Raw genomic sequence first — 26363 nt, forward strand, 5'->3', positions numbered from 1 at the left:
TGAGACGTCTCGGTCCAGTGAGGCGCTTCGGTGGAGGGCCGGGAGGGCCGGGAGATCCTGGTACGGGGACGGAGCTGAGGCACAGCAGCATGGGAAATGGATCCGAGGTTCCATTTATTCTCTTTTATTTATTTATTTATTTTTTTTTTTTTAACTTTAGGCAGGGCTTGCGCAGAAAGGAGAGATCAGAGGAGTGATACAGGATCAGGACTAGGGCGTACGATTTATCCGAGGCTCCCCGGCTCCCCTCCCAGTCCAGAGAGGCTTAGAGTGGCCTGCCGGCGCCAGGGCAGTGGAGAGCGTGAAAGGCAAAAGTTGGCACCCAAAGAGTAATGATGTGGCTGCAAGGGCACCGTCGTCGTTGGGCACCTTCTGCAGACGGGCGCATAATAATTACACCTCTGGAGTCAGTGATGGAAACTGGGCCCCAATAGATGGAGAGAGGAGAGTGAAGATGAGGCTTCTTGTCGAGTGGAGAGGCAGAGGATACCTAGAGAGAGGTGTGGGGTAAAGAACCAGGAGTTTTCCTGAGTGGCGGAAGGAGTCGTGGCCATCTGCCAACAGGCAGGATCATTGTCTCAGATTGCCGCTAGATGGTGGTGCTGTTCTGGAAGCATTCCAGTGGAACTCAGAGCAAGTCTAGACAATGCCGGGCATTTCCCACCCCCGCCCAACTCTCTCAAGAATTTGGGGCTGGATGGAGACTAAGAGCAAGATATTCTACTACCTCTTTAATATCCATGAATTCAAAGTCCTGGGGGTGGGGTTGGGGGGGAGAAGGGAGGAAGGGAGAGTCATGAGCTGTCAAACCTGGGATTCCAGTCAAACCCAGAAGAGGCCTCTGTTCCTGACTGTTCCCTGTCTTGTCTAGTCAGCTCTTGGCTGTCTCCAAAATGAACCCACCCTGGTCTTCCAAGCTCAGAACCACCTTTTACAACACAATCACAGTTTCACAAGCCCCAGGAAGGTTCCATGTGGAGAGAGGCTAAGTTTCGCCCTTGCCCGGGGGATTATGACACTCAGGGTATCCCCCTGGTGTAAATGGAAGACACCTGAGAAAAGGGAGAAAAGAGATGCTCAGTGAAGCACGGCCATAAAGATACTCTGATGTTTCACCCTCCCTTCTCCAGCTCAACCTTGTTTCTGCCTCCTATAAGGACCAAGGTATTCGGTCCTTCACTCCTCAGCTCTGCCTCTACACCCACGCTTCTTCACCCCCTGCTGTAGCCCCCCAACCAGTGCCCCCAGGTCAGAGATCCCCTGCTCTCCTCGCATCCACCCTCAACTGCTCACCCACCTCTCAGGCTCTCACCTGCGCTGTAACAGCTATTGTAGGCCCAGTCAGGGTTGGAGGGCATGCTTCGTATACATCGGAATAGAGTCTCCTGCCTTCCCTGGCCCTCCCGGGATACCACCTGACCCATGGTGAAAGTCACATCATGAAACAAGACCTGGCAGGGAAGGGAGGAGATGAAGAAAACGGGATAGTGTGGCTCACGTCTGGGCAGCCTCAGGAGCCCTGACAAGGGAGCCGAGGAATGAAGAAGTGCCCTCTAAGTTGGGTATCCATAGGGGTTGGGAACCCTCAGTGCTGGGGCATAAGGCTTTGGGAGAACAGGCCTCCAGGCCCTCAGGTGAGGCTCAGGGGGTGTTTGGGGTTACCTGGCTGTACAGCAGATAAATTCCAGCATCCCAGACTCGAATGACATATCCTTGGGCCTCCAGGCCTCTCCCACGCCAGAGAGCTGGTTGCCACATCACCTCTGTCACATCAGAGTCCTCTGGAGGCAAGGAGTGTGGCAGTCAGGGTTTCTGTACACACTCAGACACTTTCTGCTCTAAGGTTCTCTTGGGCCCAGGTGCCAGGCCCACAGTTCCTAGATTTTGCCTCTCCTCAAAAGCCATTATTGAAAATAGTGCTCACCCTTGGAGGTGATGTTAACGGGAACAAGATGAAGGACTGAGCGCTTCTCTGGGGAGAGAAGGAGGAAATCTCAGCAGCGCCCACCTACCCCCGTTGCCCTGTTGTCAGCCCTCCACCCTCACCCCTGGCTCAGGGTCTCAGTCTCCAAATCCCGGTGCTGCTTGATCACCTCCCACCCCTGCTGCACCCCGGGGGCCTCACTCTTCTGTTTTACTGCTCTCCTTCTCCGGGATCTCTCCCCATTCTCCCGGGCTTCCACGCCATCAGAGCTCTGCTCATGGAAAGAGGGTCAGGGTTAGGCTGAGATGCAAGGGTCCCAGAAAGCCTTTCCCCCAGGCCTCCCCCGCCCCGGGAATGCCTCACATCTCTCCTGCACCTTTCCCCAGCAACCTGAGTCTTGGTGCTGGCTGTCCTCCAGGATCTGTTAGGTACGAGAAGCATTAATCTTTAACAATTTCCTTTCCTGAAATGGTTGCTCCCTTGACCTCCAAACCTGGGACCCTCTCTTGCACCCACTGAAAACTTTGCAGACCAGGCGGCTGGAACCAAGAGGCCTGGAGACCACCCTGCCACCCATCCTTCTCTCCCAGACACCCTTCTCCCCCAGACACCCTTCTCCCCTCACTCACCTGCTCCCGGGGGCTCAGCCACAGATACCCTTCCCCCTTCTCGGAGGGCCCTCCGGTCCTCTGCAGCCGGCTCACCTCTCTCCTTAAGGTCTGCAGCTCTGTTTGTTGGGTCAGCAGAACCATGGCACAAGCCACAGCCCCCAGAGCCGCCCCCCAACTCAACCAGAGGGCAACTGAGAGTGCCGGCTCTCGGACTGGGCCCCCCATGTCTCCCGGGGGCCCTTTGGGGGCTAGTAAAGAAGGAGATGAGGTCGGCATGAGCTGGGGACCCTGCCAACAGCTGTAGCCTCAGGAGTGGGGTAGCAAGGAGGTGACGGGGAGGGTCGGCGTGCAGGCAGCGGTGCAGAAGGGAAGAAGGGTGTTACGCAAGGGAGAAATAAAAAGGAACTTGAGAATAAAAAGGAGGGAGGCAGAAAGCAAGCTCGGGGCACTGTTGGTGCTCCTGGCACCCCGCTGCAGGGCCAGTGTTGTCCTGAGACCCCTCACCCTCCTCCAGCCTCAGGAGAATTGGTTGTCAGTCTCTCTAAGAAGGACAGGGCTGCCAGTGACACCCAGGAGGAGCGGCCAGAGCACAGGAACCCCAGGGCGGCCCCAGAAGCGGGGGAGGGAAGGTTGGCTGGCTATGGGGCATGGTGCCAGGAGCCGGGATGGAGGGACGAGCTGGGCAGCATTGAGGGTCAAGGGGTGAGAGTGGAAGACCCTCTGGCCCGGGCACAGGCGAGATCTCTGGGGCAGTTTGCTGAGAGAGACCAAAGGTGGGAAAGAAGGGGAGGGCGTCAGTGGGGAGGAGAACCAGGGTCGCGGAAGCAAGAAACTGGCTGAGTTCTGGGGTTAAGGCCAGGCCGGGTGTGTTGGAATAAGGCCTGCACTACTCCCTGTGTGCTGAACTTGGCAGGCAGGACTTCCTGTTTCCCAAGAAAAGCTCTTACATAAGGCTCTGGACAAAGAGAGAAAGAGACAGCCCAAGCCCCCTGCCACTGTAGGATTCCTCCCTGGCCCCAAGGACGCAGGTGTCCGTGTTCCCGGGCCCTGGCGTCCCGCTTCCTGCCCCTGAGCCCCCATGCTGGGCCTGCTCCCACCCCGCGTCCCAGCCAGGGCTTGTGCCAGCACCTGCTGAAGTCTCCGAGGCTGCCAGGAGGAAGGGCCGCTGTTCCTCCCAGCCCAGGGATTCCCCGCAGGAGGAAGCCCGCCTCCTATAGGTAAATGAGGCCGCTTCTGCTGGACCTTGGGCAGAGGATTGATTTTTTTTCCTGGCAGTTTGCCTTTTGACTCTCTGCTCATGCTTCGGCGTTAGAGGCATGTAGGTCCCCACTCCCAAGCCTGGACATTGCCCTGGAATTCCGGGCGTCCTGCCCCCCACTCCCCAATTCCCAGACCCCCTTTGCATGGCCCTCAGCTACCCCGAGGATGTCCCCTAAGGCCCAATAAAGAGAGCGACCATGACTTATTCTCTTTAATATCCATTTATCAACATTTTGTCACAATAATAATAAAAATAATATCTGTTTTTAAAATCCACAGGGAATTATCAGGGGAGGAATTATGTCTTGGTCTCTTACCCCTCACATTCGGGAACTCCTGGCCTAGTCCCAGTCTCTCTGGCATCCAGCCCCTCTTAGTGCCTGAAGAGGGGTATTCAGGACCCATCGTCACCCAGAGTACAGTAAACTCAGTGTCCTGGGGGGCTGCAGCCAGGGTGGGGAGTCAGGAGATAAATGGGGGTTTGGGAGCTAGTGAGGTGGAGAGCTGGAGGTGTGGGGAGCTGTCAGAGACGAGGGGACTATTTCTGTGGCATGGCCGTCTCTTGAGTGTGCCCTGGCAGCCTACAGAGGGAGAGGCAGTTCTGGGGGAGGAGCCGCTCAGGGTGGGCAGAGGGGACTGGGGTGCTCAGAGAGCTGCCGTGGGGAGCCAGCGGCTTTGGCAAACCATCGGGAGACCAGGGCCCCCTCAGTGAACTTGGAAGAGTCCAAAGTAGGTGAGGAAGGGGGCAGCCTTGAGATGGGCCCAGGGGAGGGTGCGGATCCGCAGGGAGGACCCTGGCCGCAGGGGCAACAGCCCGGACACCTGGCAGAGACGGAGCTGGGGCCCGAGGGAACTGGCCGCTGTGGCTGAGAACTCCTCCAGGCAGCGCAGGGCCAGCATGTCATCCACCAGCAGGTCCAGCTTCAGGTAGACAGCCTTCCCCTCATCAAAGTGCACCTGGGGGGTGGGGGAGGGGGGCAGGGGGTGGGGGGCGGAGTCCAGGCCTCTGCTAGCCCTGGGCTCCTGTCCAGTCCAGACCCCAAGCTCCTCCTCCCCCACCTTTAACTTGCCCCCACCCCTTAAGCCCAGCCCTTCTCCCTCAGTTCCTGCCCTACCCGTGGAGCCAGGTGGGGCTTACCTGACAGTACAGGTAGTACAGCCCAGCCCGGGTGACCATAAATTGCCCGCTCTGGCGGTCATAGCGCAGTGGGTTGGAGCTGTTGATTTTGGCCTCTTCCCAGCCACTCACCGTCCCGTCCACACCTGAATGTGGATGTTCAGAGACAGGGGGAAATCCCTTTATAGAACTTTCTCACACTTCCCACCCACTGAGTTTATAAACATTTGGGCCTACCTTACCCAGAAGATATCTAGAGGGCCCAGGGCAAGGGAGGCGTCAGGGCCTAGGGAGCTGGGAGTGAAATAGGAAGTTCGGTGAAGAAACCCAACGTATATGACCAGAACCAAACAGGGCAAGTTGTCACCAGCCACTTCTGGGGAGAAGAGGAGGATTGAAGAAGCATTGGGGGGCTTTTATAGTTTGTGTCTGTATTGTTTGCTCTTCTACTTGGAGAATGTATCGATGCGTTACTTGAATCATACATTACTTGGATTATTAAAATTAAAAATAAGAGAAAAGGAAAATATGGGAAAAAAAGCTAAAAAGAGGGGAAAAAAGAAAAAAAATTAAAAATAATAAAATGGTACCCAAATGTCCATCCATTGATGAATGGATAAGGAAAATTGTGTTAAGTCCATACAATGAGATATGATTCAGCCATCAAATGAAATGCAATAATGGGACTTCCCTGGCGGTCCAGTGGTTAAGACTCTGCACTTCCACTTCAGGGGTTGCGGGTTCGATCCTTGGCTGGGGAACTAAGATCCCACAAGCCACGCGCTGGGGCCAAGGGGGAAAAAAAAAAAAGAAATGGAATACTAATACATACTACAATATGGAGGAACCTTGAAAACATTATGCTAAGTGAAAGAAGCCAGTCACAAAGGATCACGTATTATATGATTTCTATGAAATGTCCAAGTAAGCAAATATATAGAGACAGAAAGTAGATTAGTGGTTGCTTAGGGCTCGGGGGATCATGGAAATATGGGGTGGCGGGTAAAGGGTACAGGGTTTCTTTCTGAGGTAATGAAAACTCTCTAAAATTACCGTAGTGACGATCTCACAACTCTGTGAATATACTAAAAACTTAATTGTACACTTTAAACAGGGGAATTATATCGAATGTGAATTATATCTCAATAAAGCTGTTACCAAAAAAGTCTAGAGTGAGGGTAATTGCAAATTGTAAAGAAGATAAATATTCAAATGACAGAGCAGGGTCTCAAGTGGCTTCCCAGGTCCTCTATGGGCTGCCCCTGTTTACCTCTCGCATCTAATCTCACACATTCCTCCAAGTCACAAGCCTCTAGCCGCTCCGGCCCACTTTCTGTTCCTGCGGTGCACCAAGCTCATTGTTTCCACAGGGCTTTTACTGCTCTTCCCTCCCCACAGGATTCCTCCCCTGCCTGGCCCCTTCTGTCAGACTGGTCCCTCTGAGAGACCTCCCCGGTCCTCCCAGCCTGAAATAGCTCATCTCCAATAATCTCTCCTCCACTCACCCCGTTTCTCTCACAGCAGTCACCAAGGAGGGAAATCATTTTATTTCCTTCTGTGATAGTTTGGGGTCTGACACCCCCAGGGGACAGAGGTATTGGTCTTGTTGCTGCACCCCAGCCCCTGGAGCTGGGCCTGCCCTAAGTGGGCACCAAGCACATGCTGGTGGGAAGATAGAGGGAAGGAGGTGGCCGTGGCAACAGCTCTCTCTTGTTTGGGTCCATGGGCCACTCTCCAGGGCTTCATTGGCTTCATCTCAGTAGCCCGGCCAGCTTCCTTCCCCAGCAGCCTCACCCTCTGCCTGCTCCGGTGCGCTATCCTTGTTGCTTTCTCAAGGAGAACATAATGCTCGCTGGGCATTTTCATCCCCACCTAGGGGTTCCCTTGGCCTTTATTTTGCAGACTCCAACCTGAGCCTCGAGCCCTGCCCTTTCCTGCCCCTTCTGACACTGCTACCTGCCTGCCATCAGAATAGCCCCTGGCACCTCACACTCACCTAGATCAAAACTGAGCCTGAAAAACAAAAAAACAAAAAAAAAAAACCCAAAACTGAGCCTGGTCCTCCCCTGTCCCAAATGTGCTTGACTGTCTGCATTCCACATTGGGTTCCTGGTTCTACCTCTTACCAGGCACCCAAGCCACTCTCTCCTTTACCAGTTTCATTCACTGATCACCAGTTTCTAGCAATTCTGCCACCTAAACGGCTCTGTCTCCCTCCCTGGTCTGGCCCCTGCCACTTCTCACTGGGACTCTTCCCAGCCTGCTTCCTCTTTGGACTCCCTGTTTCCAGTCTCGCCTGGTCCAGTTTACTGACTACGCGACACAGAGCCACAGAGTGACGCTTCTCAAATGCAGATGCGAGCCTGCCTCTCTTGTTTTGACCTCAGGATAACTTCCAGATTCCATTTGTGACCTGGCTCCATATTCTTCTCTGGCCTCACCCCATGTTGCTCTTCTAGTTCTGTCTCGTCAGCCACGTCGCGCTGCTCCGGTCCCCCAGCCTCATCATACTCTTGGCAGACTCGGGGCTTTTGCACAAGTGGCCCCTGCCCCCCCGTCCATCTCACACTCACACTTCAAGGCCCACACCTTCCTAGGGAAGGAGTCCCTTACCCCATTGTAAAGTGGTCTCCTCTGTGCCGCCACGCGCCTCTGGCTACTTTCTTTATTGTTGTTGTTGTATCACATTGTAATTTACAAATTTATATGCTTGTCTCTTCTCCTGGACAGCAATTCCTTGTAAAGAGGTCTGGGTATTATTCACTGTGGGCACCTAGCCGGGTCCTTACAAACAGTGGGATCTCAGGGCATGTGTGTTGAGTCAACGAATGAATGAATGTCTGGGTAACCGCTGAAATAAATGGTCCATACAGAAGGGAGGAAGGTGGCCTGGGGCAGGAAGAGTAGGGGGAGAGGAGAGAGGGCATTCCTGGCTAGGGAACCAGTTTGAGCTGGTTGTGGCTAAGGGCATGGTGTGTCTGGGACCGTGGTGTCACTCAGTTTCACAATCACAACTCATTCCTTACTGCATGGCAGTTGTCCTTCTTTCCCCCACTACGCTTGCTTTAGCACCATCTCTCTTGCCGCTGTCTCCCTCGTTCTCCAGAGGACCTAGAAGTCATCAGATAAGGGCTCCCCCACGTCCTGCCACCGAAACCACAAACCAACCTGTTCTCATGTTTGCCATTGAGCCTCTTATGGTGATGGGATGATGTGTCCTCTCCTCCTTCTGGAACCCACCCCCTCCCACCTTCTTGATGTTGCCCTGCAGGTTTCCCCAGCCATGCACCAGCAGTTGCCTCTCACACAATGTCTGGAACACAAGCACACACTAGCTGGGTTCAAATCCTGGCTCCACCTCTTCGTATCATCATGACCCGTACAAGTTACATCATCTCTACCTCTGTAAAATGGAGATGATCGGATTATCTTCCTTTCAGGACTGTTTCGAGGATTAGATGAGATTAAACACTGAATAAGAATTAGCTAAGACTCATACAGTATTGTTTATCACTAAAAAGACCAAACTTTTCCTTGATTCACATCCTCCTCTACCTCCTGGCCCATTTCTCTGCTCCTGTCACAGAGAAACTTCTGGAAAGGGTTGTCACTGTCTCCGATTCCTAGTTCCCATTTTCTCTTAACCTAATCCAGGCTGGCTTCCATCCTAACCACACCACTGACACCGCCCTTGTCAAGGTCACCAGTTGACTTTTAATGTTACCAAACCCAGCGGTCATTTGTCTGTTCTCATCCCATGTGACTGGTCATCTGCACTCAACACAGACAGCCGCATCCTCCTTCTTAAAACTGTGTCCCCCCCGAGACTCCAAGACACCACCCTCCCTGGGTTTCTTCCCCTCTCTCTGGCTGCTTCTCAGTCTCTGCTGGGTTCTCCTCCTCTGCTCCACTTGTAAAGGTCCAAGAGCCTCAGGGCTTCACTTGTGGAGCCCGTCTTTCCCCTAGGTGTCTCATCCAGACCTATAGCTTTAAATACCCCCATCTGGTGAGGACTCCTGACCCTACACATCCTGCCCAGGATGTGTGCTCTACCGTGTGCAGCCATCTATCTGTGAAACTCACTCGTTTATTATTATGTATCCACTTAGTTATTATTAGATCTCAAATTCAATTATTAATTTACACACCTCACAACCTATTTCCTCCCTGGTTAACCCCCATTTTAATAAATGGACCATTATTCTCAAAGATGCCCAAGTTAAAAATCTAGAAATCATTTCTGATTCCCCCCTCTCCCTTATCCTTCTCATCCCCACAGCAAACCCTATCTTCAAGCCACACGCTGAATCCATCTACTTCTCTCCATCTCTGCTGCCAGACCCCTAGACTAAGCCACTCTCATGTCTTGCCTCCTGACCTCTCACATGGAAGAGCATTCCAGGTGAGAGAACAGGATGTGCAAAGTCCAGACGAGGCACGCTGATGGGGAGGGGGTGTCAGCCCAACAAATGTGGAGAAGGCATAAGGGTGTGCCAGGAAAATAGGTTGAGACCAGACCAGGGAGAGGCTGCAATCCAAGCAGAAAAGCAACAGAATAATGGAAGGCGGGCTTAAGGGGGGCTTAGCTTAGCAACACAGGTGGGACAGAGTAGAGGCGGGGAAAGTCTAGAATGGGGAAGGGACTGGAGAATGAGTTTGAGGTTCCGAGTTCATGGCGCTGAGGTGGGGAGTGGGGTAGGGATGGAAAAGAAGAGCAGAGACTGGAAACATTTGGAGAAAAATGATCAGAGCAAGAAGACTCTTGGAATATGGAGGGGAAAGAAGAGGAAAAAAAAAATCAACGATGCTTCTTGGAGACAAGCGAGGGCTAAAGGATAAGCTGGGCTGGTGGTGTGGTGGGGGGAATCAGCCTGTGCTCTGGGAGGGGAAGGGGCCTCCCCCAGGGTCCTATGTCTGAGTCACGGAGAAAGTTCAGGTTCGGGAGCTGAGAGAAGCGAGCCCTAAGCACTTTCCTGAACTGGCTTCTGGGGTTCTGAGGCTGAAGGCGGGGATGAGAGTGGTAAGTCAAGGTTTTGGGGGGGCCCTTGTCTAGAAGGCCAGTGCTATGGAGGTCAGGGAAGAGCTCAGAGGTGGGGATGGGGTCTCACCCGCCTGCGCTCCGTCCTGTCCCGGTTGTGGGTGAACTGTAAGACACAGGAAAGGGTTGGTGAGCCCTGCCCTGCCCCTCTGCCACCCCTTCTCCCTGGGCATGGCTCACGGTCACCCACCTTCATAGTGGGCTGCAATCGCTCTGCGCGCCCGTGGTTTCCGGCCTTTAGGTGCTGAGAATCAAAGAAAGACAGATGGGCAAAGCAGTCCCCACGTCTAGAGGGGCCAGGAGCTGCTCTCTCAGCCCCATCCCCCTCAAAACCCTGGCATCCTTATTCTCGTCCAGACTCCTGGCCTCACAGCCTCAGGCCTTATCTTCCTCCATAGGTAGAGCCGCTGATAACTTATTATCCAAACTGGGATGCTTCTGAGAGCAATAGGGGTGTTACTAATCGTCGCTCTGAGCCAACAGGTGTAAGCCAGGACAGCCCCCTGCAAACCCGGATACGTGGCCACACGGTCACCCCAGTCATAAGGCTCTTTGCTTCTTGGGCTTCAGGCCTCTGACTCCCCCACCTCATCTTCATCAGGACCCCAGGGGTTCTCCTAATTCCTGGCCATCCCACCTTCATATCTGGGGTAGGGTCTGAAGCGAGAAGCAGGTCTATGCCATGGAAGGAGCTTCAGAGGGAGGGTCAGAATTCTAGGTTCGAGTTTCCATGACTCTGAACCCCCCCTTTACTCTCAGTGCCTCAGTTTCTCTATCCGTAAATGAGGAGAATGGGTTTTGCTCTGCCTGCTTCACGGGGCTGTTATGATGAACAAGAGCAATAATGAGTCCAGAAGCCACCACAGACCAGCCGCTATTATTATTCCTGAGGTTGGGATAAAGGGCTGCTCACCACTCCTGCGAGGCCGAACCAGTTTCAGGAAAGGCAGGGTATCCTGGCGCTCCTCTCTCTGGGGATTCAGGTCCTAGGGACATTAAGGGCAGGGCTAAACCAGGATCTTGTCAGGGACTCCCAGAGACATAAACTGAGACCGACAGGGGGCCCGTCACGAGAGGCCCCAGCCAGCAAGAGGCACAGAAGTCTTAGGGAGGGACCGAGCCTCTCAGCCAAGAGTGGCCAGGGCCACGAGGAGGCAAGCTCCAGGGTCAGGCCGCAGCCCTCGCCCCCCTTCCCACAACCAGCCACATCCCCCTGTTCTGCTCCGCCCAACCAGCCATTGGTACACTGCACACACGCCCACACCCAGTCAGCATGCACAGTGGGTACACGCACCACACACACACAGCCAGCATCCCTCTCCCACGCAGACTCCCACACACTCGCACTTCCACCACAGCCACTAAACGCTTCGTACTCGGCTGACACAAGCGCGGCACAAACCCCTCACACACAGTTGTCACCCTCTCTCTCACGTACCCATGCCCCACGGCGCGGCTGGTGCACACCCCCGCACACTGCTGGCACAACCGGGGCACACCCTGCACCCTCAGCCGGCACACACTTCCCATGCCCAGCAGCCCGAGGCCAGCACCCACCCCCACTCACCAGCGGGTCGGGGTCCTCCTCTGCCACCAGCTCCCCCTGGGAAGGCTCCTGCTGGGAAGGAGGCAGCGTCACCCTGTCCTTCTCCACCTGACATCTCACCCTCCACCCATCTTCCTGGCCCCCTGCCCTCGGCCCACCCGGCCCCGTCAGCTGCTCGGCAGAGTCCGCTCCTGATCTGCCCAGGGAGGGGTGTGCAGGCGGGCCTCACCTGGGCAGACAGCGATGCCCGGCTCCCCAGGCTGACCACGGCCAGCAGGAGGCCAAGGCAGGCCAGCGCCAGGCCCAGGCCCAGCACGAGCGGGGCCAGCAGGGCGGTGCCCGGCTCCCCCCGGCGCCCCCTCCGCCTCTGGCTCCGACGGGCGGCCATGGGGGCGGGGGGCTGTGCCTGCCTCACCGCCCCCCCATCCCGGGACCCGAGGGATCGGGGGAGGGGGAGCCGGCGGGCGGATCGGTCTGGAGAGAGGGAGGGGCCAGGGAAACGGGGCGGGAGGGGGTGTGTGTGTGATGAGCACAGGAAGCCGGACACTGTGTGTGAGATTAAACTCCGAGCCCGGCCGAGAGCAGTGCACGGAGCGGGACGTGCGCCTCTCCGCGTGCAGACCACAGAGCGAGTCCCGGCCGGGGGCACGCACCGCCCGGGCGTGGAAAAGCGGGACAGTGTTTGTGTGAGTGCGCAGCGGGCGAGATGGGGTGTGCGGCTGAGCGCCCTCCACGCGGCCGGCCGGCGGGAGAGAGGCAGCGAGGGCTGAAATGAGCAGAAACTCCACTCGGGCTGTGTACGGGTGGCCGGGGCGACAGCACTGCAGCTCCTGCAGGTCTAGTCCTGCCCAAGCGAGATTGCTAATTTAGGCCTCCAGACCAAGGTAACTAGGCAATCCCTCAGTCAACACGGTTAGAGGCCAAGGGGCATTTGGATTTTAGCAGCTGCACCGAAAGACGATTCTTTCCTGTAAGTGGCGGAAAGAGCCTGAGGGCATCCATTAGCCCGGGTTGGGTTTTCACTTCTTTTAGCAAATCAGTTGGTAGTTGATTTAAACCCCGGGGTCATGCAGCTGGGGAGAGCAAGCTTCTAGACCTGTGTGCCGGAAACATCGGCCCCCAACCCCGCCAAGTGTGTTCCCCAAATGCACTTCTCTGGAAACACAGAAGCCACTTAAACAAATAATAGGGCTAACCTGAGCTCAACTGGAGCTGCAAGAACTCTTTAAATTTAACGTGGCGCAAAGCCACGTTAGCAAAACCAAAACGTAATACCTAACCTAATTGCAGTTACAGCCTCTCCCAGGAGTTGAGTTTTCAACCAATCAGTCTGGAATTTCCTGATCCACACTAGTGAGGTAGTTTCCAAAAGACTCCTGCCCTTCCTGGCCCCAAAGGGAAGGGGACCTTGCCTGAAACAAAAACTGCTTTCTTTTCTTTTGCTAATAAATGCTTTGTCCCTATAAAAGATCCGTTTGGTTCAACTCCTCAGAGGCCTTTCTGCTTGTTAAATGGGATGCTGCCCGATTCATGAATGTTGAATAAAGCCAATTAGACCTTCAAATTTACTCAGTTGAATTTCGTAAAAGCTGGACCCTTTTTGCCATGAAAACACTTTTGTAAACAGTAAGACTCTCCAAAGTTCATTTAAACTATGCAGTGTTCACCTCTGCATATTTGCAAAGAGAAGTACTGGATTAGAAAAAAACTCTGTTGCAAAAGTCATAGTTAAACAACAAGGTAAAGCAGTGGTTCTGAACAAGGTAAGGATGTGGAGACCCTTCTGCCTTCCCCCTCTGCTCAGTCCTGCCCGCTCCCCCGCTGCCCTCCTGACTTGGTTTCTCTTCCATTGTGGAACCTTTCTGAACCACCTTCCTGCTTCAGGGTCTCAACACCAGTTATTCTCCTTACCTGGAACACTCAGACCACCCTCACCCCCGGCTCAAGTCACTTCAAAGAGAGTTTTCTAGATCATTTTTTAAAATTAGGTTCCCAACTTCCCCCGTTCTCTATTCTTTATTTCCTTCTTAGTTATTTTGTAATGATCTGTTTGTAATTTGTAATGATCTGTTTGGCTACTATCTCCCCAACTACATTGTAAAATACAAATTACATATTTCCTGGTTTATCTGCTTATCGTCTATCTCTAGAATGTAAACTCTATGAGGACATCAGTCACTACTGTGCTCCCAGCACTTTGTCAAATGCTGGCTCCCCAGATATCACGAGAGCAACCTCGTGATATCTTTTTGACAAGATAAAGATATCTCTTTATTGGCAAGATAAAGCCAGGTTTATTGCTTAGCCCTTGACAGTCTGACAACACTTCACAGGGAGATGAGTAAGGCCATGACATTTATTGAGACTGAAATCTCATTTAAAGGGGGAGAGTCTTTCCATGATGGGGTAGGAACGGGGGTTGATTAGGGTTGGGGAAGGGTCATGGCGTAATAGTTTAGAATGAACACAGAATAATGAGGATTTTGAGGTGAGGGGTTCAAACAGTCTTAGGGTGCAAACTGTCAGCAATAAATAAGCAATAAAGTTAATTTGCAATATTCATCTTTCTGGGTAAGTCTCTTGGAAAATTGTTATGCCAATGAAGGCAGTGGAATAGTCATGTTAATATCAATGTTAAGGGACTTCCCTGGTAGCGCAGTGGTTAAGAATCCGCCTGCCAATGCAGGGGACATGGGTTTGAGTCCTGGTCCAGGAAGATCCCACATGCCACGGAGCAACTAAGCCCGTGCACCATAACTGCTAAGCCTGTGCTCTAGAGCCCGTGTGCCACAACTACTGAAGCCTGCACACCTAGAGCCCATGCTTTGCAACAAGAGAAGCGATCGCAATGAGAAGCCCGAGCACCACAACGAAGAATAGCCCCCGCTCGCAGCAGCTAGAGAAAGCCCGTGCGCAGCAACGAAGACCCAACGCAGCCAAAAAAAAAAAAAAAAAATCATTGTTGGGACTTCCCTGGTGGCACAGTTGTTAAGAATCTGCCTGTCAATGCAGGGGACACGGGTTCGAGCCCTAGTCTGGGAAGATCCCACATGCCACGGAGCAACTAAGCCCGTGTGCCACAACTACTGAGCCTGCGCCCTAGAGCCCGCGAGACACAACTACTGACCCCGTGTGCTACAGCTACTGAAGCCCGCGTGCCTGGAGCCCATGCTCCGCAACAAAGAGAAGCCACCGCAATGAGAAGCCCGCGCACCGCAAGGAAGGGTAGCCCCCGCTCGCCGCAACTAGAGAAAGCCCGCGTGCAGCAACAAAGACCCAACGCAGCCAAAAATAAATAATTAACATTTTTTAAAAAATCAATGTTAAGCTGAATGAGTATCCCTGGTTTCAGTTCTCAACCTACATAACAGATGCTTAATAAACATTTGTTGGTTGATTGAACTGAAAGCCCCAAGGGGACAGGGCCGACATGTCTTCTTCTCTGTTTGTACTTGGTGACTAGCGAAGTATCAGGCAAACAGGGAGCACTCAATAAATATTTAATAAATGAATGTAGGACAGATCTTTTTGTTTTTTCTTTTTGTTTTGTTTGTTGGTTTTTTTTTTTTTTTTTTTTTTTTTTTTACTTTTGGCTGCATTGGGTCTTTGTTGCTGTGCGCGGGCTTTTTCTCTGGTTGCGACGAGTGGGGGCTACTTTTCGTTGCGGTGCATGGGCTTTTCACTGCGGTGGCTTCTCTTGTTGCGCACAGGCTCTAGGCGCGTGGGGTCAGTAGTTGTGGCGTGCAGGCTCTAGAGCGCAGGCTCAGTAGTTGTGGCACGCGGGCTTAGTTGCTCCGTGGCATGTGGGATCTGCCCGGACCAGGGCTCGAACCCGTATCCCCTGCATTGACAGGCGGATTCTGAACCACTGTGCCACCAGGGAAGCCCCAATGGACAGATCTTTATTGGGGATTCTAGTGGTTCACATTTAATACAGGGAGAAGGAAGAAGCCCAGGAGGCTTTGGTGGAAAGCCCAGAAGGAATTCTGGTCATTTTCAGGATTTATATCACTTAATGACACTGATTTAAATTTAATTTTACTTCAAACTTGTGACTTTCCTTTTTCCCTTGAAGCAAGGTTTTCTCTGTCATTATTCTGTGCTTAATAGGTGTGATTAGGGTTTTCTGGGTGCATACAAATGAGATGAAGAAAGGGATGACAGAGTGGAAAGGGATTATCTGAGGTTATTGGGCAAGAGTTGGAAAAAGTCAAGGACAGAATAGCAAGATGCAAACTGGTACCAGACACCATTGTCTGAGCGGGTGAGGAACTGAAGAGAATCTGAGGAGCTTGTGTGCACTCCTGAGGGTGGCTGCCTCTTCCCACCAGGCCTCGAGCTGAGGAAGGTCTTGGTTTTGTCAGCCACAGGGGTCTGTCCCTGCACAAGCCCCCTTCCTTCAGGTGACCAGAGAGACCTCCATCTGGAAAAGCCTGACCCACATAAAGGCAATGCTTGTGTTTTCTTGAAGTAATTCGGTTTCCTTCCTCAGTTTACCCACTCCCTCCTCAGCTCTGAGGCCAGAGTCCTGAGATGAACGTGCGAGCCTTGTGTTTAGAGATGACCCTGATATTCATTAAAGAGTTCTTTGATTTTCACTGAGCTTGACGAGTGAGCCATTACCATGGGCCTCTGTCAGTCTGGGTATTGGACGTGTGGAACAATTAGGAAATAAAACAGGATTTCTGATCCCAGGTCAGGCATACTCCTCATCACCAATCTCCCCTCAGATCCCACTGAAAGCAAAGTAGACAGTATCAAAAGGAAAGACAGCCAAGATGGGGTGGGTGTCCAGCCAAGCCTGGCTGCTTAGGCTGCCAAGGAGAGGCCACGGTCTTGGCCAACAGGCAAAGGACAGTGGGAGAAGGGGGACTGAAAACCCAGAATTGATTGAAGGCCTGGAAAACAGGCCACCAGCATCAGTTATGACTCTACTTCCCTTCCTCACCAGAAGGCATTTTCCCTCAGACAAAATGTCAGACATCTTGTCTCCAAAGAAATGGAATCAATTGTCTGAGGGAAGTTAATGCTTCTGGTATGAATGTTGGAGGTTCAGAATAAGTGTCTTTCCTTCTAGCATTTGGGGTGGCCCACTGCCTGACAGTTGACCATCAACCTTCCCTACCCCAATTGAAGCCTTTCAGTTGATATGTCCTATCTTGATGCACAAAGAATTTCTAGGCCAAATTTCCACCAGGGAAAAACCTAGAGGAGAAAGAGTATAATTTATATACCAGCAGAGGAAATCCAGGATACCTAGGTAGTTCTTTATTAAATATTACCAAGGATCTACACGCATATGGGAGAACAAGTAGCATGCAAAGAAAGACCAAAATAAGCAAACAAAAAAACTGACACTGGAGAAAACAGATAATTCCTAGTACAAAGAGAACTATCTAATATACTTGGAGATTCAAGAAGACGAAACATCCATAAAGCAAGAACAGGATGTTGTGTGAGAGAGGAGCAATCAGAGAACAAAAATTATTTTGCAGAGACTAAAACTGTGGTTGCAAAAATAAATGTTGAATAGAAGGATTACAACATAGAGTTAAGAAAAAAAATCTCTGAAAATATAGAATAAAAAGAGGAAAAATGAGGGACTTCCCTGGTGGCGCAGTGGTTAAGAATCCACCTGCCAATGCAGGGGACATGGGTTCGAGCCCTGGTCTGGGAAGATTTCACGTGCCTTGGAGCACCTAAGCCCGTGTACCACAACTACTGAGCCTGTGAGCCACAACTACTGATGCTGTGTGCCACAACTACTGAAGCCTGTGCACCTAGAGCCCGTGCTCTGCAACGAAGAGAAGCCATTGCAATGAGAAGCCCACGCACCACAACGAAGAGTAGCCCCTGCTCGCAGCAACTAGAGAAAGCCCACGCACAGCAACAAAGACCCAACGCAGCCAAAAATATAAATAAATAAATTTATAAAAAAAAAGAAAAGAGGAAAAATGGAAATCAGGGAGAAAAGATAGCAAACACAGAGGACCAATCCAGAAGGATCATACAGTTATTAGGAACCCCAGAAAATAATAATGAAGAAATTGGAGGGAAGGAAACTATCTTAGAAAAAAATAAGAGATAATTTCCAGAAAAAGTCATGTCTTCATTTCTGAAAGGGTTTACTGTATGCTCAAGATGATGAATGAAAAATTATCCATATCTAGATACTTCCTCATGAAACTTCAGAACGTCAGGAATAAAGGGAAGATGTTAAAAGTTTCTAAAGAGAAAAACTATTCCTCTCCAAAGGAACAAGAATCAAAATGACTACAGACTTTATGTCAATACCAGCGAATCCTAGAAGACTGAATGGAGACATGCCTGCACAGTTTTGAGAGAAAAGAATTTCTACCTAGAATTCTATATATATCTGGTCAAACAGATAAAGACTTGTTCTGACACACAAAGTTGGCCTGCACACACACTTTTCTAGAAAATTGAGGATGTATTCCAGAAAATGTGGTAGCAAACCAGAAAGAAGACAAAATAATATACAGGAAACAGTGGATCTAAGCCCAAAGAACAGGGAATGAAGGATGATGACTTAGGGAGTAATGGGTTCTACCTGGAGGAGGAAGCAAAAATGTGGCTTGAATTGTATAAATGGTATGAACAATAACTCGGGGGGAAAAAAAGACATGCTATAGGTAAGGAGTACAAGAAGAAAGAAAAGCCATCAGAATCTCTAGGAAAATTCCAAAACTGAAGAAGAAATTCTTGATTTAAATAATAGGCAAGGGATTTCCCTTGTGGTCCAGTGGGTAAGATTTCACACTCCCAATGCAGGGGGCCCAGGTTCGATCCCTGGTTGGGGAACTAGATCCCACATGCACGCTGCAACGAAGAGTCCGTATGCCCCAGCTAAGAAGCCTGTGGGCCAGCTGAGAAGTCCGTATGGCGCAAGTGAAATAAAAGATCCCACATGCCACAAGGAAGATCCCGCGTGCTGCAACTAAGACCCGGCGCAGCCAAAATAGATAAATAAATAATAGTTTAAATGATAGGCAAGTTCTAATATGACATGATGGTATTTAATTGACATAGTATTAATCAATGACCTTAATGCTTAAAACATTCTCCTGGGTTGTGGGATTGAGTGCATTGAATAGAAAGTGTAATCCCGGGACTTCCCTGGTGGTCCAATGGTTAAGACCCCACACTTCTACTGCTGGGGGCGCAGGGTTCCAGCCCGTTGTTTGAGTGTGACCAGTATTCACAAGACCCTCATAATGTCAATACTGTTCATTGGATCTTAACCTTTGGAGTCGACATAGAAAAATCAAGAAGACTTGTTTGTGGTTGCAGGAACAATTGTAAATACCCAAAATCTTGACTTTGTACAATAAATGTGAAACTGAGAAAAGTTTGCATGTGGAAGTGAGGAGAGAAAGAGGAGTTACAAGCTGGCCTCTCTTGCTAGAGATGCTGAGGAAAGTAGATGGAACCAAAATAATTAATATAAAAACAAAAATAATAATATAAATAGTCATTATTGGGAAGAAGAGAGGGAGAGGGAGGGTAAATGAGTTAAACGCCTCATGTTTTATATTGGAAGCTCAACATTCACTAAAACTGATATATAAAGAAATAAAGTACGGGCATTTGAGCTAGGATTTTTGGAAACAACTTCCAAAAGAAATAAAAACAGAAACCATTAAAAGGGGTTGCGTCAAATGCAGTCAACCAGGGATGGTCAGATGCTGTTTGACTACCTGGCAGACAAGCATGGTTTTAGGCAGGAATATTTAGATACACTCTACAGATATGCAAAATTCCAATATGAATGTGGAAATTACTCTGGAGCAGCAGAATATCTTTACTTCTTTAGAGTGTTGGTTCCAGCAATGGATAGAAATGCTTTGAGTTCACTCTGGGGAAAACTGGCCTCTGAAATCTTAATGCAGAATTGGGATGCAGCCATGGAAGACCATACACCATTAAAAGAGACGATAGATAATAATTCTCTGAGTTCTCCACTTCAGCCTCTTCAGCAGCGAATGTGGCTCATTCATTGGTCTCTGTTTTCTTCAATCACCCTAAAGGGTGTGATAACATTATTGATCTCTTCCTTTACCAGCCACCGTATCTTAACACAATTCAGACAATGTGTCCACATATTCTCCACTATTTGACCACAGCAGTCATAACAAACAAAGATGTCTGAAAACGCCGGCAGGTGCTAAAAGATCTGGTCAAAGTTATTCAACAGGAGTCTTACACATATAAAAACCCAATTACAGAGTCTGTTGAATGCTTATATGTTAACTTTGACTTTGATGGGGCTCAGAAAAAGCTAAGGGAATGTGAATCAGTGCTAGTGAATGATTTCTTCTTGGTGGCTTGTCTTGAGGATTTCATTGAAAATGCCTGTCTCTTCGTATTTGAGACATTTTGTCGCATCCATCAATGTAGCAGCATAAACATGTTGGCAGATAAACTGAACATGACTCCAGAAGAAGCTGAAAGGTGGATTGTAAATTTGATTAGAAATTCAAGACTGGATGCCAAGATTGATTCTAAATTAGGTCATGTGGTTATGGGTAACAGTGCAGTCTCACCCCATCAGCAAGTGATTGAAAAGACCAAAAGCCTTTCATTTAGAAGCCAGATGTTGGCCATGAATATTGAGAAGAAACTTAATCAGAATAGTAGGTCAGACAGAGGCTCCTAACTGGGCCACTCAGGACTCTGGCTTCTACTGAAGAACTCTACAGAAAAAAATGAAAAAACTATAAAAGAAAGATGAAATAATAAAACCATTATATAAAGGTGAAACATTTTAGAAACAACATATTGAGCATAAATTTTGGAAAATTTGAATAAAATTGGCTGTTTCATTTATGCAGTTAAAAAAAAAATGGGGTTGCCTCTAGGTCACAGGAGGGTGTTGGGTGGAACAGGATGGGAAGGGGTGAGGCACTGTTGTTTTTCACCATAATCTCCTCTGTTCTACTTGATTCGTTATCAAATGAATGCAGCATTTCAATTTGTAAAAAGAAAAAAAAATTGCAAAGCAGGAAGCCTTGCTGAGGAGGGAAAGTCATTATACGCCTCTGCCAGGCCTGTGATCACACCTGCTAGTGGAAAAAAACAGGGATTGGACCCTTGGAGACAGCAGATCATCCTCAGAGCCTTTAACTTTGGCTTGAAAAATTAATTCAATGCACTTAACCTTTTTGTTCTTGGTTTGCGGCCAAAATTAAAATTAACTTGCATTTTTTTGGACACTGATAGGAAGTGACTGGGGAAATGTGTAGGAAAAATACTGAAAGGAAATCTGCCAGTGCGATTTTTTTTTTCTCTGCCTTTGTACACTTTTCTTCTCAATTTTTCTACCATTATAATGAGGGAAAATAAGATTTTTTTTAAAAGAGGCCCAGTTTGATTAATACCACTTCAATGCAAAGAAGGAATTTCCCGTGGTCTGTAAGGGTCGGGGCTGTGTCTGCTTTGCTGGCCATCATATTTCCACCGCCAGCAAAAGCTTGTTGAACGAAAAATATAATGTAACCTCCCAGGCTGGCAGTGACCAGTTAATATCAGTGGGAGCAACCTGGGAGTGGACAGTGGCCATCCCGACTGAGAAGGTTCCCAGGATGAGGGACTTTCAGTGCTAAACCCGGGACAATCCCAGGCAACTGGAGTCGGTAGCAAGCCTAGAAGAGGACTAGCTGTTTATCACCACCCTCCCAAGTCACCACCACACACACTTTCTGTCAAAATTCGGAAGCTCAAAACTTCAATCAACTCTTTTTTGGTCTGTTTTTGTCAACGCCTTGAGGCTTGCGGGATCTTAGTTCCCCGTCCAAGGATTGAACCTGTGGCGCCTGCAGTGGAAGTGTGGAGTCCTAACCACTGGACTGCCAGGGAATTCCCTCAATCGATTAATAAAACAACCGAAATCCTCTACTCGTATTCCAAATCCCCATCCTTCCCCAGGCTTTCACAACCATCCCTTCACTGATAACTCCCTGGCCCTCCCTCCCACTCCCCAGCTGACCAGATGCTCCACCAAAGTCCCCTTTACTCAACCCAGCAGATACGCCTTAGCGCACATCTTACTTCTTTGCAACATCTTTGATTGTTTTTCACTCTCATTTTGAAACCCTTTTTCCCTGGCCTCTACCCCTCTGGCTTCTCATTTCCTTCATTAGTCATTTTTTTTTTACTTTTTTTTTTTTTTTTTTTTTTTGGTGGTACTCGGGCCTCTCATTGTTGTGGCCTCTCCCGTTGCGGAGCACAGGCTCCGGACGCGCAGGCTCAGCAGCCATAGCTCACGGGCCCAGCCGCTTTGCGGCATGTGGGATCTTCCCGGGCCGGGGCACGAACCCGCGTCCCCTGCATCGGCAGGCGGACTCTCAACCACTGCGCCACCAGGGAAGCCCCATTAGTCATTTTAAGGAAGATAAATGCACTATCTTTAAATTGGTTCATTCATTATTTTACCAAACTTGGTATCACAAATGGAGTTGATACAGAAATTTCACACTTGATCACTGAATACAGTCCAAAGTATTTTAAATTGGGAATGTTTTTAGCTTTTTATTCTTTATTATTTTTAAAAATTTCTTTATTTTTCATTTATTTTTGGCTGCGTTAGGTCTTCACTGCTGCACGCAGGCTTTCTCTAGTTGTGGCGAGCGGGGGCTACCCTTCGTTGTGGTGTACAGGCTTCTCATTGCAGTGGCTTCTCTTGTTGAGGATCATGGGCTATAGGCACATGGGCTTCAGCAGTTGTGGCACGTGGACTCACTAGTTGTGGCGCACGGGCTTAGTTGCTCCAAGGCACATGGGATCTTCCCGGACCTGGGATCAAACCCATGTCCCCTGCATTGGCAAGACTGATTCTTAACCACTGCACCACCGGGGAAGTCCCAAAGTATTTTCAACTGGAAATGTTTTTAGCTTTTTATTTTAAATTTTATTTTGAACAATTTTAAACCTACAGAAAAGTTGAAGTATACTACAATGAACACCCTTAGACCTTCCCCCTGTATTCACCAATAGTCAACTTTTTTCCACATTTGCTTTGTCTTTCTTTTCACATGTATATATTATATATATATACACGAATATACTTTCTTCTTATTATTATTACTGTTGAAATATGTGAGAGTAAGTGGCAGACATCATGACCTTTTACCCTACATACTTCAGCATGGATCTCCTAAGAACAAGGATTTTTCTCTTACCTAACTATAATATAAATATCAAATCTGCATACTTAATATATCTATACAACACCACTATCTAGTATACAATCTATATTTAAATTTCCCCAATTATCCCAATAATGTCCATTATAGCAAGGCGTCTTCCAATCCAGGATCACAGGTCACACTCTTATGCCTTTGTAGGCTCCTTTACAGTTAGTCCCTTACATACGAACCTTCAAGTTGTGAGCTTTCAAAGGTGTGAACATGCAGCTGGTTCCAGCAAGGAACCAGAACCTGTGCCTTCAACGTCAGGCATGAGTGAAACTGCAGCTCGCCCTCCGTCTCCTGTTGCTGACGATCCTTCAGCTCTACCATCTCCCACCTCCTCTCCCTCCTCCAGTCAGTAACTCTTCTTGCCTGTTCACTCGATGCCAGCCCCTGGATGCCAGCTGTCGTACTGCACTACTGTCCTTTTCAAGGTACTGTACTGTAAGATTAAAAATGTTTTCTTTATTTTTTGTGTTCGTTTTTTATGTATTATTTGTGTGAAAAGTATTATAAACCTGGGCTTCCCTGGTGGCGCAGTGGTTGAGAGTCCGCCTGCCGATGCGGGGGACGCGGGTTCGTGCCCCGGTCGGGGAAGATCCCACATGCCGCGGAGCGGCTGGGCCCGTGAGCCATGGCCGCTGAGCCTGCGCGTCCGGAGCCTGTTCTCCTCAACGGGAGAGGCCACAACAGTGAGAGGCCCGCGTACCGCAAAAAAAAAAAAAAAAAAAAAAAAAAAAAAAAGTATTATAAACCTATTACAGTACAGTACTATATAGCCGATTGTGTTAGTTATATACCTAGGCTAACTTTGTTGGACTTACCAACAAATTGGACTTACGAACGCACTCTCGGAATGGAACTTGTTCATATGTAGGGGACTTACTGTAATTGCGAACAGTTTCTCGACCTTTCTTTGTCTTTCAAGACATTGATTTTTTTGTGTCTGGGCCAGTTGTTTTAGAGAAGGTATAAAGGAAAAACTCACTTCCTGTTGTGTGTCTCCTCTATTCTCAATACTTCTACAATGCCATATCACTTCTGATGCCAGAGGTGTGGTTTTTCCACACATCAAGCGTTTCTGCGACACCAGCTGAGTGTCCTATAATTTAACTCAATTCCGGGCCATCTACCTGGAAATAGTGTCAGACCCTGCAGGTTAAGGGCTCAGTCCTATAAGACTGTCCCTTCCCCACATACAAGACACCAAGGGAAAGTCCAGGTTGATAACAGTGCTTCTAACCAACCAGCTATGAATCAGTCGTTCCCGCCACTTCTTCCTTAGGTTTGATTAATTTGCTAGAGAGGCTCACAGAACTCAAGAAAACAGTTTACTGGACTTCCCTGGTGGTCCAGTGGTTAAGACTCTGTGCTTCCAATGCAGGGGACACAGGTTCGATCCATGGTCAGGGAACTAAGATCCCACATGCCACACACTGCAGCCAAAAATAAAAGAAAGAAAGAAAACAGTTTACTTGCTAGATTACCAGTTTATTACAAAAGGATACAACTCGGGAACAGCCAGATGGAAGAGATGCACAGGGCAAGCTTTGTGGGAAGGGGCGTGCCACCCTCCCAGCACCTCCACATGTTCATCAACCCAGAAACTCTGTAAACGTGGTCCTTTTGGGGTTTTATGGAGACTTTGTTACATAGACACGATTGATTAAATCATTGGCCATTGGTGACTGAACTCCATCTCTAGCCCTTCTCCCCTCCCTGGAAGTTTGGGAAAGTTCCAACCCTCTAATCACATGGTTGGCTCCCCTGGCAACCAGCCCCCATCCTTAGGGACTTTCCAAAAGTCACCCCGTTAACATAAGCTCAAGTGTGATTGAAGGGGATTTGTTATGACACTTGTTATGACACAAGACATTCCTTTCACTTTTATGGCCCTGGCATTATTTCAGAAACCAAGGACAAAAGACCAAATACTAAAAGAAAAGATACTCCCATTGCTCTTATCAACTGGGAAATTCCAAGGGTTTTAGGAGCTCTGTGCCAGAAATGGGGACAAAGATGAAATATATATTTCTTATTGTAAATCACAATATCACATAATGTCCCCTAGGTTATTTGTTGTTGCTGTTGTTTTATGAATAAATCAGGTTGCACATTTTTGGCAGGAAAGCCTAGAAATGCTGTGTGTCCTTCTTGGTGCCTCGTATCAGGAGGCACAGGACATGATTCATCCCATTACCGCTGGTGATGTTAACTTTGATCCCTTGGTTAAGGTCTCTTGTGCTAGGCTTCTCCACTCTAAAGTTACCTTTATCATCTTTGTGATGAATAAATAGTCTGTGGAGGGAATTCCCTGGCAGTCCAGTGGTTAGGACTCCACATTTACACTGCAAGGACCACGGGTTTCATCTCTGATCAGGGAACAAAGATCCTGCAAGCCATACGGCCGAAAAAAAAAAGAGTCTGTGGAAAGACGTTTGAGACCCTGTAAATATCCTGTTCTCCAACAAAAGTCTACCTAAAGACTTTAACATCCTTTAATGTTTCTTGCCTGAATCAATTATTACTATGTTGGGTTCAAGACATGAATTTCCTAATTCTTCCTCTGTATTTATTAATTACACTCTACTGTAATTTCCCTTCTTCTCCACTTATTATTTGTTTTTATTTTTAGGATAGCCATGTGTTCATTGATTATATAATGTATTATAATCTATTAGGTCATTATCCATTTTAATATGTATATTGTTCCAGATTCATCCAGTGGGAGATTTTTCCATTTGATTCCTGTGTCCTCTTCAGTTTCTGAGCTCTTCCTTCTTGTTTTCCTCCTCCTTTTCCTCTTTCCCCTTCTCCTCCTCTTTCTCTTTCTTCTTCTCCTCCCCACCTCTCTCTTCGAGGCACCCTTTGTACTTCCTCTGTACCAGCCCTGGGAGCTCTTCAAGGAATTCTGTTTCCCGTCACAGAGAGGTCTATTAGAAACCAAGATCTAAACACAGGGTAAACTCAGTACTTCTAGAAGTATCACTGCTTCTAGACCCTTTATCAGACACAGATAGGATATATAAATATTATATAGTAAATTCATATGACACCTTTAAGTGTGGTCCAACACCGTAAGTTTCTTCCTCATCCTCACTCCCACATCTTTATCCCCTCCCCAACCCCAATGTTATTCTCGATCACAACGCTGTGTGTTGTCGTCATTGCACTGAGCACAATTTATATTTATTGTCTATCCCTTCACTGGAGTGTGAAGTTCAATTATGAGCAGTTTCGAGGGCAGAGACCATATTTGCCAGCTCACTGCTGGGTCTCCTCTGCCTAATGCAGCCCCCGCCCACAGTTGGAGCCCAGGCCTGATGAGAAGCCCACAAGTGAGCCCTACTTGACCTTGTGTTGGTATCTAGGTGGAATATTTTTGAACGTTTGTGTTTCACTTTGTGTTTTCACAGTCTCATGTTTTAGTTTGGACAAAACATTGCTTTCAGAGTTTATCTTCCTTGATTCTCCAGACAAGCCTGGGAGGTGAGGGTTGTTATCTGCATGTTACAGAGGAAAAAATGAGGCTGAGACACTAGGGGCCCAGCCCAAATTTGCACAGCTGTCCACTAAGAGGACTAATTGCAACCAGTCTGAACAGTGATGGCTGCCACTTCCTGTGGGACCGTCACCATGCTTGGCACTGTATGTGTACAG

The 26363-nt window shown here is 48.9% G+C and overlaps 2 protein-coding genes and 1 pseudogene across 5 annotated transcripts; 1 reads left to right on the forward strand and 2 right to left on the reverse strand.

The window, feature by feature from the left end:
- Positions 1 to 88: 88 nt before the first annotated feature.
- On the reverse strand, positions 89 to 3873 carry TNFSF13 (TNF superfamily member 13). Of its 3 annotated transcripts, XM_032617171.1 has the most exons (7): positions 2554 to 3873; positions 2301 to 2345; positions 2126 to 2195; positions 1925 to 1972; positions 1663 to 1781; positions 1313 to 1451; positions 89 to 1052 (listed from the first exon to the last, which is right to left on the reverse strand). In XM_032617171.1, the coding sequence occupies exons 1-7, from the start codon at positions 2809 to 2811 to the stop codon at positions 943 to 945; spliced, it is 789 nt and encodes a 262-aa protein (XP_032473062.1). In that variant the 5' UTR covers positions 2812 to 3873; the 3' UTR covers positions 89 to 942. The 3 variants fall into 3 exon arrangements, with proteins under 3 accessions (XP_032473062.1, XP_032473064.1, XP_032473063.1); XM_032617173.1 differs by lacking the exon at positions 2301 to 2345 and having other exon boundaries at positions 2629 to 3862; XM_032617172.1 differs by lacking the exon at positions 2301 to 2345 and having other exon boundaries at positions 2554 to 3857.
- A 119-nt stretch (positions 3874 to 3992) lies between these two features.
- LOC116745999 (tumor necrosis factor ligand superfamily member 12) lies at positions 3993 to 12004 on the reverse strand. 2 transcript variants are annotated; one of them, XM_032617175.1, is made up of 7 exons: positions 11726 to 12004; positions 11518 to 11565; positions 10864 to 10936; positions 10141 to 10194; positions 10021 to 10056; positions 4934 to 5058; positions 3993 to 4752 (listed from the first exon to the last, which is right to left on the reverse strand). In XM_032617175.1, the coding sequence occupies exons 1-7, from the start codon at positions 11882 to 11884 to the stop codon at positions 4501 to 4503; spliced, it is 747 nt and encodes a 248-aa protein (XP_032473066.1). In that variant the 5' UTR covers positions 11885 to 12004; the 3' UTR covers positions 3993 to 4500. The 2 variants fall into 2 exon arrangements, with proteins under 2 accessions (XP_032473066.1, XP_032473065.1); XM_032617174.1 differs by having other exon boundaries at positions 11518 to 11568; positions 11726 to 11979.
- Positions 12005 to 18396: 6392 nt separating this feature from the next.
- LOC116745490 lies at positions 18397 to 20291 on the forward strand (annotated as a pseudogene).
- Positions 20292 to 26363: the final 6072 nt, after the last annotated feature.

This window comes from Phocoena sinus, chromosome 20 (assembly GCF_008692025.1).
Source record: "Phocoena sinus isolate mPhoSin1 chromosome 20, mPhoSin1.pri, whole genome shotgun sequence".
Lineage (NCBI taxonomy): Eukaryota > Metazoa > Chordata > Mammalia > Artiodactyla > Phocoenidae > Phocoena > Phocoena sinus.